General features: G+C 44.0%; 1 protein-coding gene across 3 annotated transcripts in view; it reads left to right on the forward strand.

Annotated features, from left to right (window-relative positions):
• fam20b (FAM20B glycosaminoglycan xylosylkinase) overlaps nucleotides 1–12379 on the forward strand; it is a 136746-nt gene extending 124367 nt beyond the window's left edge. For 2 of the 3 annotated variants that reach the window (XM_080195970.1, XM_080195969.1), the window contains one exon: nucleotides 11893–12379. In XM_080195970.1, coding sequence (XP_080052096.1) covers nucleotides 11893–12127 — 235 coding nt within the window. In that variant the 3' untranslated portion in view covers nucleotides 12128–12379. The remainder of the gene's footprint in view (nucleotides 1–11892) is intronic. The other variant, XR_013887880.1, reaches the window with a different exon arrangement.

Raw genomic sequence — 12379 nt, forward strand, 5'->3', positions numbered from 1 at the left:
GATTGAGTAGCTCAAATCTGGGTCATCAGCAGCAGAATTGCATTCAACCATATTCTTTAACCTCAAGGCTTGGAATATCCTTACTGTCTCATTGCCATCAAACCAGTAAATCGACCCTGGACCAATGAGTGGAAGAGAGCATGCTCAGAGTAGCAGCAGACGTACCTAAAAATGAGGTTTCAACCTGGTTAGACTACAACTCAAGCAGTGCTAAAAATAGTGGAAGCAGCATGCAATTGCCAGTGCCAAGAGGTCACACAACTAACCAATCTCATCAAAGTAAAAGCAAAATGCTGCAGATGAAGGAAATCTGAAATAAAACAGAAAATATTGGAAAAACTCAGCAAGTCTGCAGCATCCATGGGGAGAGAAACAGAATTAACATTTTGAGTCCGAAAGACTACTTCAGAACTAAAGAGAGGGAGAAAATTAATGGAGTTTATACTGTGTAAGAGGGGGTGGAGCAGCTGAACCAGGGTAGAAGGTCAGGGCTAGGTGGATACTAGGAGAGATTGGACAAAAATGTTATGGCACAAGACAAAGGGAGTGTTAAGGATTAAAGAATGTTTTGATACTGGTGCTTCATCCAAGCAAGCATCTTCTGAGTTTTACCTGTTTCTAGATCACTAGCAATGTCATTTGCAAACTGGCCATGGCAATGAGAGGGCCCCGGGTGACTGTCCTATCATGAATTCCTACACTGTGCTTGTATTAACTGCTATCAGGAACTGAGTGCGAAATAAATAAATTCATATGCAATCACCTAAACATTCTATAAACTGTCCTGCACCCGTCCTAACAATGTAATTTTACAAAGTCTATATTTTCTGTTAGTTATTTCTTTTCAGCAAACTTGTGTCATGTCCTATTTTTCAACTTTAAACAGTGGACAATTCCAGGCCTTTATCAGTGTTGCTCCAGCCCAGAGACGAAGGGCTCCCCTTAAGACCAGGTCTTTCCACTCCTTTCCACAGCCCAAGATAAAATGGCAAACTTTGCAGGGAGTCATATGGAAGGCTCAAGTGTGTCAAAGGACCAAAGCCATAACCGTAAAAAAAGCGAGTATATTTGTTCAGCTTTTTTCTCTCATCCTGCAGTTTTTTTAAAATTCAATTGTTTGCTGCTGCTTTTGAACTATTAAAAATGATAAATTGCTTCTACAAATAATTTTAGAAGCCCCCTTGGAATCAGATTGTCATTTATTCCTGAGTTAAGGGTATTGCTGACAAAGCTTGCATTTTTCACCCATCCCAGATTCCCCTTGAAATGCTAGTGAGCAGCCACGTCTGTGGCAAAGAAACTCCCACAGTGCTGTTAGGCAGGGAGTTCCAGAATTTTAAGCTTTATTAACCCTGCAACAGTAGTGTGCGCATTTCCCACATTGGCTGACCTTGGAAATTGTCATGATGAGGAGATGCCAGCGTTGGAGTGGGGTAAACACAGTAAGAAGCCTCACAACACCAAGTTAAAGCCCAAATGGTTTATTTGGTAGCACAAGCCACTAGCTTTCAGAGCGTTGCTCCTTCATCAGGTAAGTGAACTCCCACTTACCTGATGAACAGAACTCCCACTTACCTGATGAAGGAGCAGCACTCCGAAAGCTAGTGGCTTATGTTACCAAATGAACCTGTTGGACTTTAACCTGGTGTTGTGAGACTTCTTACTTAGAAATTGCAACAAAGATAGACATTATGGTTAGACAAAACTGTTTCACTATGTTTTCATACAGGATTTTGTCTCAGTAGAAAATCTAGGCTTTTATGTCTTGCTCACATTCCTTTTGAATGTGTCTTCTCCACTGTGCATATAAAATCCTGAAATCACCCCTTATGACACTCAACAGGGCTGCCAATCATTATGCATATACTTGTACAACAAGTACCTACAAGTTTCAGAGCACTTTGGTGCACTACACACCCTTTCAACCTCCAAATTTGCCTCAGCATTTATTGCAAGATAATTATTAAGATAAATCTTTAGATGGAGGATTAACTTCTAACTCCTGACACCATTTTGATTATGTCAGCACCTTCACTGCATATTGGTTTTCAAGAGATGTCAGGGGCCAAAGAATTTGACCCAATGATGATGAAGGAATAGCAATATCTTTCCAACTCAGAATGGTATTTAACTTGCGAATGGTGGTGATATTCCCATATGTCTATTGCCCTTAGCCACCTCAATGCTGGAAGTCAGTGGTTTGGGAATTTTTTCAAGCCTGAAATGCTGCATGCATCTTTTAGATGGTGCACATTGCACTGGTGACGATCTCAGAAGGAGGTAATTACCCACACAGCATTTCTGGATGAAGAAGGTTGCAAATCATTATTTATATTTTCTCAAGCTGGAAGTGGTATGGCACATACCTGGGTAGAGACTAGGAATGGCAAGGGTCATTAAATGCTGTCTGGACTAGTTTATAGGCCTCTAACAGTAGTCATACTGTTGGATACAGTATTGAACAAAAAATTATTTGGAGCTTGTAATAAAAATAGTGTAATAATTGTGGAGGAATTTAATCTTCATATTGATTGGAACTTTCAAGTGGAAAATGTAATCTGAAAGGTGAGTCTGTAGAATGCTTTTGCAACAGCTCCTGGAGCAATATGTTGTGGAAATAACTAGGGTTGAAGCTGTTTTAGATTTACTATTGTGCAATAAGGCATGGTTAATTAGTACAGAAAAAAATCCACTGGGAAATAAACAATGAGTGAGCATCATTTAAAGAGATGTATCAAGTGGTCAACAAAATTTCATTGAAAAACAAAATCTCAGAAAGGAAGATTCTTTTGCGGCTTATTCAGCCGATTGGGGATAGTATTAGATGAAAAGAGTCATTTTTAATTCTGAGGTTTGGGAATGTCTTCGAAACCAGCAAAGAGTAACCAAAAAGTTAACAAAAATTGAAAAAATATGATGAGAAGAAACTAGCCAGTTTCTGGGATGGTCCCAGCAGAATGGAAATTGGCAAATACAACATTGCTATTCAAGAAAGGAGGAAGAGAGATAATGCAGAATAATGGGGACGTACAGGCCATTTAGCCCGGCATCAGTAATCAGGAAATACTGGAGTTGAATGTATTTAGAAACACAAATTATGATTAGAACAAATCAACATGGCTTTATGAATGAAAAATCCTGTTTGAAAAATTGTACTGGCAGTTTTAGAGAATGTGATTAAATACAGGGGAACCAGCACCAATATGTCTAGCACAGATGCATTTGTCCATCATATGACAGTATCATGAGATGACCACTGCATCCTGTGAAGACCAAGCCCTGTCTTCACACTGAGTTTACATTCCATTGTCTTCTGTGATGGCACAGTGGTTACCACTGTTGCATCACAGTGCTAGGGACCTGGGTTCGATTCCTAGCCTGGGTCACTGCCTGTGTGGAGTCTGCATGTTCTCTCCATATCTGTATGGATTTCCTCTGGGTGCTTTGGTTTCCTCCCATAGAACATAGAACACTACAGCACAAACAGGCCCTTCGGCCCACTAGTTGCGTCGATCACTTCTATACCTACTAAGCCATAGACCTATCTATAACCCCCAATCCCATTAGATCCCACATACTCATCCAGAAGTCTTTTAAAAGACCCCAGCGAGTTCACCTCCACCACCACTGACGGCAGCCGATTCCATTCACTCACCACCCTCTGAGTGAAAAACTTACCAAAGAACAACCCAGCACGGGAAACAGGCCCTTCGGCCCAACGAGCCCGCGCCGCCTTTTCAACAAAACATTTTCCTACACCTACCCTGCCCTGTGTGTATGTGAGTGGAACCCCTAATGTAGCCAGATTCAGGGGAGAATAGTGTAGGGTCATTTTGGTACACCAGTCAGCCTAAGAGCACATCTTTGGGGTGTGGGAGGAAACCGGAGCACCCGGAGGAAACTCACGCAACCACAGGGAGAATGCGCAAGTTCCCACAGACAGAGGCCCAGATCCGTGTATCTGCACAGCTAGCAGTGATAGTCACTGAGCTGTTGTGGTGCCTGTCTGCTGGTCCAGGATTAAGCACACACAACGACACGAAGTACTAGGCCACTCTCGAAACCTCCAAGAGCAGCCCACGCACGACCCACCGTGTGCATACCCCTCGTTTGACAACAAGGTGGACCGACACCTGTGGATTAAAAGAGACAAAACATTAACATGTAATACTACATTTCCAGTGTTGTCCCAAGGCTCTGACCCTTTTTAATACCGTCTACTATAACCCTCCATCCCTGTTTCGCTCATGTGTCTATCTAAGTAAACCTTAAACAAGTCCAACGTGCCTGCCTCCGCCACCTTACTTGGTAGTGCGTTCCATACCCCCACGACCCTCTGCGTGAAAAACCTTCCTCTAGTATCCAAATTATACTTCTCCCCCCTCACCCTTAGATCGTGACCTCTCGTAATTGTCCCCAATCTAGGGAAAAGCCTACCACTGTTGACTCTATCTATTCCCTTCATTATTTTATACACCTCTATCAGATCCCCCCTTAATCTCCGTCTTTCTAAGGAGAAGAGCCCCAGTTTCTCCAACCTTTCCTAGTAACTCAGTCCTTCCATGCCAGGCAACATCCTGGTAAACCTCCTCTGCACCCTTTCCAGGGTCTCCACGTCCTTCCGGTAGTAAGGTGACCAGAACTGGACGCAGTACTCCAAATGCGGCCTAACCAACGTCCTGTACAACTGAAGCATTAGACGGCAGCTCTTATACTCTATACCCCTTCCTATAAAGGCTAGCATTCCGTAAGCTTTCTTCACAACCTTCTCTACCTGTGTTGACACCTTCAGAGACTTGTGCACCTGCACTCCCAGGTCCCTCTGTATTTCTATACTCTTAATCGGTCTACCTTTTATCATGTAACTCCTCCCTGCATTATTCCTTCCAAAATGCATCACCTTGCATTTGTCAGGATTAAATTCCATCTGCCATCTATCTGCCCAACATCTCCTCTGTACTTGCTTCCCTGCACCTTAAATCTGTGTCCTCTCGTAGCGACCATTTCAGCCCTGGGAAATAGCCTCTGAGAATCCACCCTATCTATTCCTCTCAACATCTTATAAACCTCTATCAGGTCGCCTCTCAACCTTCGTCTCTCCAGGGAGAAGAGTCCCAGCTCCCTCAACCTATCTTCATAAGGCATGCCTCCCAATCCAGGCAACATCCTTGTAAATCTCCTCTGCACCCTTTCAATAGTTTCCACATCCTTCCTATAGTGAGGTGACCAGAACTGCACACAGCACTCCAAGTGGGGTCTGACAAGGGTCCTATAAAGTTGCAGCATTACCTCCTGACTCCTAAACTCAGTCCCTCGATTAATGAAGGCCAGTACACCATACGCCTTCTTGACCACATCCTCCACCTGCGAGGCCGATTTAAGAGTCCTATGGACCCGGACCCCAAGATCCCTCTGCTCTTCATACCATTGGTCCTGCCAAAATGGACCACTACACATTTATCTGCGTTGAAGTCCATCTGCCACTTCTCCGCCCAGTCTTGCATCCTACCTATGTCCCACTGCAACTTCTGACATCCCTCCAGACCATCCACAACACCACCAACCTTCGTATCGTCTGCAAACTTGCTAACCCATCCCTCCACTTCCTCATCCAGGTCATTTATGAAAATGACAAACAGCAAGGGTCCTAGAACAGATCCCTGGGGCACTCCACTGGTGACCGACCTCCATGCAGAAAAAGACCCATCCACAACCACTCTCTGCCTTCTGCAGGCAAGCCAGTTCTGGATCCACAAGGCCAAAGCCCCCTGGATCCCATGCCCTCTCACCTTCTCAAGAAGTCTGGCATGGGGGACCTTATCAAACGCCTTGCTGAAGTCCATGTAAACCACGTCTACCGCTCTTCCTTCGTCAATGTGCTCAGTCACGTTCTCAACTCAACTAGGCTCGTAAGGCACGATCTGCCCTTGACAAAACCATGTTGACTATTTCTGATCATTCTAAACTTCTCCAAATGCTCATAAATCTTGTCCCTCAGAAGCCTCTCCATCAACTTACCAGCCACTGAGGTCAGACTCATCGGTCGGTAATTTCCCGGGCTATCCCTGTTCCCTTTCTTGAAAATAGGAACCACATCTGCAATCCTCCATGGTAGACTTGAAATTCCAAAAGACATTTCATAAAGTGCCACACAAAAGGTGATTGCATAAGGGCTTATGGTGTTGAGAATGATATATTAACATTGATTAAGGATTAGCTAATGGAAGCAAAGAGTAGGGATAAAATGGATATTTTTAAGTGACTAGTGGAGGGCTGCAAGGTTCGGGGCAGTGGCCTCTGCTGTTTAGAATGTATATTAGTGACTTAAATGAAGAGAGGGAGTCATGCATCTCAGTTCACTGATTATATAAAGCTAAGTTGGAATGTAAGCTGTGAGAAGGACACAGACTGCAAAGAAATATAGACAAGTGAGTGAGCAACAAGGTGGCAGACAGAATATAATGTGGGAGGTATGAAGTTCATTTTGGTTGTAATGGAAAAGAGGAATATTCTTTAAGATGTGTAATTGCAATAAGGTTTGTAACAAGTTTGGGGACTGCCTTTGAACCGAATAGGTCGTATGATCCTTTTTCACCCTAAATTTAGAGGTCTACCTGACAGTGAGCCTGGGTGGTTTGACTGTTAAAATAAGAAAGGAAGGTCCAGATTGTTTTACTGGGAAGAATGTGCAAGGTATTTACAGTTGTAAAGGAGACAATGGCAAAAGTAGCTGTGATGCCTGGGCAGACTGTAGGGCTGAAACCCTCCGGGGCAGGCGAGGTTCCCAGAACGGAAATCTCTGTTGACCTCGAGCAGGATTTTATGATCTTGCTCGAGTGAGGCTGTAAAATCCTGCCTTAAGTCGCCAACTGCCAGAGAAATGTTAAAATGTCAGGTTGCAAGATTTTGAACACCATCTTTGACACTGATCTGGAATAGGAAATTGACACTCACTTCTTCCGCCAGCACCTAAGGGGGTGAGGGAATAACAGGCAAGATCTTTCTTTTTATCTAGAGGAAATGGCAGGAAAGGCAGTGCAATGTTCCTCCTGCGGGATGTTTGAGGTGAGGGATGCCGTTAATGTCCCTGCTGATTTCACCTGTGGGAAGTGCACCCATCTCCAGCTCCTCAAAAACCATGTTAGGGAGCTGGAGCTGGAGCTGGATGAACTTTGGATCATTCAGGAGGCGGAGGTAATCATAGATAAAAGCTTCAGGGATTTGTATACTCTGAAAAATGAAAATAGATGGATGACATTGAGAGGGGCTGGGAGGAAGCAGCCAGTGCGGGGATCCCCTGAGGTTGTTCCCCTCAGCAACAGGTGTATTGTGTTGGATACCTTTTGAGGGGGATGACCTACTAGTGGTAAGCCAGAGTGACCAGACCTCCAGAACTGAGTCTGTCCCTGTGCCTCAGAAGGGAAGGGAGGAGAGTAGGAGAGCAATAGTAGAGAGAGATAGAATTTATGACCATTTGGAAAGATGCAGTTTGATCCAGAATAGTCAGCACAGTTTTGTGAGAGGTAAGTCCTGCCTCTCAAATTTGATTGAATTCTTTGAGGAGGTAACTAAATGGAGGTGATTCATTTTGGTAGGACAAACTTGAATGTGGATTACAGGGTCAATGGCAGGATTTTGAGGAATGTGGAGGAACAGAGATCTTGGGGTTCATATCCACAGATCTCGGAAGGTTGCCACTCAAGTGGATAGAGCCGTGAAGAAGGCTTATAGTGTGTTAGCGTTTATTAACGGGGGTTTGAATTTAAGAGCCATGGGGTTATGCTGCAACTATACCAGACCTTGGTGAGACCACATTTGGAGTATTGTGTTCAGTTCTGGTCACCTCACTATAAGAAGGCTGTGGAAGCATTGGAGATAGTGCAGAGGCGATTTACCGGGATGCTGCCTGATGTAGAGGGTAGGTCTTATGAGGAAAGGTTGAGGGAGCTGGGGCTTTTCTCTTTGGAGCGGAGGAGGATGAGAGGCAACTTAATGGAGGTTTATAAGGTGATGAGGGGGATAGATAGAGTGGACGTGCAGAGACTGTTTCCTCGAGTGGATGTAGCTGTTACTAGGGGGCATAACTATAAGACGCATGGTGGGAGATGTAGGAGGGATGTCCGAGGTAGATTCTTCATTCAGAAAGTGGTTGGGTGTGGAATACACTGCCTGCTGTGATAGTGGAGTTGGACACTTTAGGAACTTTCAAGTGGATAGGCACATGGAGCACACCAGAATGAGAGGGAGTGGGATAGCTCAATCTTGGGTTTGGACATAGCTTGGCACAATGTTGAGGGACGAAGGGCCTGTACTGTGCTGTACTGTTCTGTTTCACATGCAGTTCCTCTCACCGTTGACATCATTGTTATAAACTGGTGAACACTCTCCATCATTTGCTGCTACTGTTTCTGCACTATCTCTAATTTCTCGCTGCTGCCCTGCTTGAAAATAATACGTTTTATTGATGTTGCACTTCTTAAAGTATCTTTTCATGGCTCAATATTATGGATGATCCTATACTTTGATACAGGCAAGCTCCTTTGGTATCACTGGCAGTGATGTGCAGCTGAGTGTACCTTCTACAGTGGTGATTTGGCAAATGTAGCCTACTTTGAACGTTTGATTCCAGGATAGGATAGAGTTGGGCCTCAAGGATAGCCAATCAGTACTTAGGCATTTCTAAAATATCACAGGCAGAGGGAGAGAGAGCGAGCAGCCAGAGGGTGATAGTTTATATGGTTCACTGTGCTGGAATACAGCTTGAAGCTCACATTCAGATTGAAAAGCCCAAATTCGTGAAGAGTTAAATGAACAAAGAAGATTTTCCTAGCTTGCATAAAAGACAGTGAAGGGCATCTCTGGGGGTCAGAGTAAAGCAAACCTCAGGAGCTGAGAATAATTCTGTACAAATTCTGGCAGAATTGACAGTATAACAATGTTTTTTCCAGTTGTGCTAAAAATAAGAGGAAGGCATTCCATTCTGTTACTATAAGTTACTTGCAAAGATGGTCAATAGTGCTTGTCACAGTAAATGTCTTAAAATATAAACATTTTTCAGCTGTAAATTGGAAGCTTGTGGTTGTTTTTAAAAGTTACTGGTCTCCTCAAGTTGGGTCGCTTGAGGGTTACACGGTAGCTAGGAATGAGTTAAAAAGGGCTTAGGAGAACTAGAAGGGGGCATGAGAAGTCCTTGGTGGGTCAGATAATGGAAAACTCAAAGGCTTTTTACTCTCATGTAAGAAATAAAAGAATGACCAGGGTGAGGTTAGGGCCAGTCAAGGATAGTAGTGGGAACTTGTGCATGGAGTCAGAAGAGATAGGTAGAGCATTGAATGAATACTTTTCTTCAGTGTTCACTAAGGAGATGGGCCATGTTTTTGAGGATGTGTGTGAGATACAGGCTGATAGGATGGAGGAGGTAGATGTTCTGAGGGAAGATGTATTAGCAATTTTGGAAAACCTGAGGTTTATTAAGTCCCCTGGGCCAGATGGGATACATCTTAGAATACTTTGAGAGGCAACGGTTGAGATTGCGGAGTCTTTAGCTTTGATCTTTGGTCCTCACTGTCCACAGGGATTATTTCCTCGGGTGGATGTAGCTGTTACTAGGGGGCATAACTATTAGGTTCATGGTGGGAAATTTAGGAGGGATGTCCGAGGTAGATTCTTTACTAAGAGTGGTTGGAGTGTGGAATGCACTGCCTGCTGTGATAGTGGAATCGGACACTTCAGGAACTTTCAAGCGGTTATTGGGTAGGCACATGGAGCAGACCAGAATGATAGGGAGTGGGATAGCTTGATCTTGGGTTTGGACAAAGCTCGGCACAACATCGAGGGCCGAAGGGTCTGTACTGTTCTATGTTCCTCGGAGATTGTAATAATGTACATAAGAACATAAGAACATAAGAAATAGGAGCAGGAGTAGGCCATCTAGCCCTTCGAGCCTGCCCCGCCATTCAATAAGATCATGGCTGATCTGTTGTGGCTCAGTTCCACTTTCCCGCCCTCTCCCCATAACCCTTAATCCCCTCTCTTATCAAGAACCCATCAACCCGCTTCTTAAAAATATTTAGCGAGGCAGCCTCCACCACTTCAACGGGCAGAGAATTCCAGAGATTCACCACCCTTTGAGTGAAGAAGTTCCTCCTCAACTCCGTTCTAAACCGCCTCCCCTTTATCTTGAGGCTGTGCCCCCTAGTCCTACTGTCTTTTTTGAGCGGGAAGAGTCTCTCCACCTCTATCCTATCCATCCCATTCATCATCTTATACGTCTCAATGAGATCTCCCCTCATTCTTCTAAACTCTAACGAGTACAAGCCTAGTTTATTCAGCCTCTCCTCATAGCTCAATCCCCTCAACTCCGGTATCAGCCTAGTAAACCTCCTCTGCACTCCCTCCAGGGCCAAAATATCCTTGCGCAGGTGCGGCGCCCAAAACTGCACACAGTACTCCAGCTGCGGCCTCACCAATGCCCTATACAGCTGCAGCAAGACCTCCCTACTTTTATATTCAATCCCCCTCAGAGAGACTTGGTTGTACAATGTTAGCATATAGGTTAATCAAGCAATTGGTGTGTTGGCCTGTGCTGTAAGGGGATTTGAGTGCTACAATTATGTGAGGCTTTGGTGACCCCGCACCTGGAATACCAGATGCAGTTTTGCACTCCATGTTTAAGGACTGAAATAAATTCAGAGGCAGCATTGTGAAGGTTCATTAGATTGGTTCCAGGTATGTGAGAGTTATCCTTTGATGAGGGGCTGAGTAAATAGTGACTATATTCTCTGAAGTTTAGAAGAACAAGAGATGCTCTCATTGAAACATTAAAGATTACGAAGGGGCTTCACAGAGTACTGAGATATTGGTTCCCATGATTAGAGAGTCTAAAACAATGGGGCGCTGATTGAGGATAAAGACTGAAATGAGAATTTTTTTCATTCAAAAGCTGTGAATCTTTGGAATTTTCTGTCCCAGAGAGTTGTAGATATGGCACCATGAATTAAGGCTGAGGTAGATGGGCTTTTGGTCTCTCAGCAAATCTTTTGTTTTGGGAAGCAGGCAAGGGAGTGGAGTTGGAGCCCTAGAGACAATCCTTATGAGTGGTGCAGCAGACTCAGTGGCCCATGTGATTGTCTATGCCTACTGCTCCTGTTTTTAATGTTCTTTTGTTCACACATTGTATTCTAATTCTTTATCCCATTACGCCATGTATAGAATATTTATCAGTTTCAGTATTTTGGTAAAAGAGCAAAGTTATTGCCAAAAACTCATAGAACAAAGAACAACACAGCACGGGAAACAGGCCCTTCGGCCCAATGAGCCCGCGCCGCCATCTTAACCATGTGTTTTTCCTCCTCCACCCTTGACCCATGTCTATGCTTATGGTACCCCCATTGGAAACCAGATTAAGGGGAGAATAATCTAGGGACAATTTGTTACACCAATCAGCCTAAGAGCACATCTTTGGGGTGTGGGAGGAAACCGGAGCACCTGGAGGGAAGCCACGCAACCACAGGGAGAATGCGCAAACTCCCACAGACACTGGCCCAAATCCATGTATGTGCACAGCAAACAGCGATAGTCACTGAGCTGTTGTGGTGCCCATCTGCTGGTCCAGTTTAAAGCATACACAAATGACACGAAGTACTAGGCTACTCTCGAAACATCCAAGAGCAGCCCACGCACGACCCACCGTGTGTATGCCCCTCATTAGACAACAAGGTGGACCGACGCACCTGTGGAGTAAAAGAGAAAAACAACTGTGAATTTCATTTGCATGTGCATTTTTCACTCCATTTGAACTTCTGTTTTTGTAGCCTTCATGTTCACCACTTATAGTTACTTTTATTTTGCCTAGTTTCTATACAGACAAAACTCTCTTTTTTTTTTAAACAGTATTAGAGTGTCAACCTGGAACAGGTTAAACTACTTAAAGAATGGAGTTCTGAGTACTGCAATGCGGACTGCCATGTCACATGATCCAATAAACCCAGTTTTGACAGATGCACATTTGGAGGCCATGGACCGACGACTGATGGGTGTCCTAGCAACTATCAAGCAGTGCATTGAACAATTTGGGTCAGACAGTGTGCTGGTGGAAGACAGAATGAAACTATCTCATTTGAAATAAAGTGTTTGAAATGCAAGTTGAATAATACTGCAGCTCTGCATAATGTCAAACTTGGTGCAAATTGCAGAGTATGGAGTACAAACTCAAGGAAATGGTTCCATTCCCTTTAGGAGTATAAATTATTTGGAAAAGCAAGCTTTCCTAGGACTTGTACTGGAATATCAGTTGGCCCAGCTGGATTTTACTGAACTCCTGGATGCATTGACAAACAGATGAACACAAATTGGGCAATAAAATTGCTTTCTGAAGTAA

This window comes from Carcharhinus amblyrhynchos, chromosome 9 (assembly GCF_965287045.1).
Source record: "Carcharhinus amblyrhynchos chromosome 9, sCarAmb.v2.hapA, whole genome shotgun sequence".
Classification (NCBI taxonomy): Eukaryota; Metazoa; Chordata; class Chondrichthyes; order Carcharhiniformes; family Carcharhinidae; genus Carcharhinus; species Carcharhinus amblyrhynchos.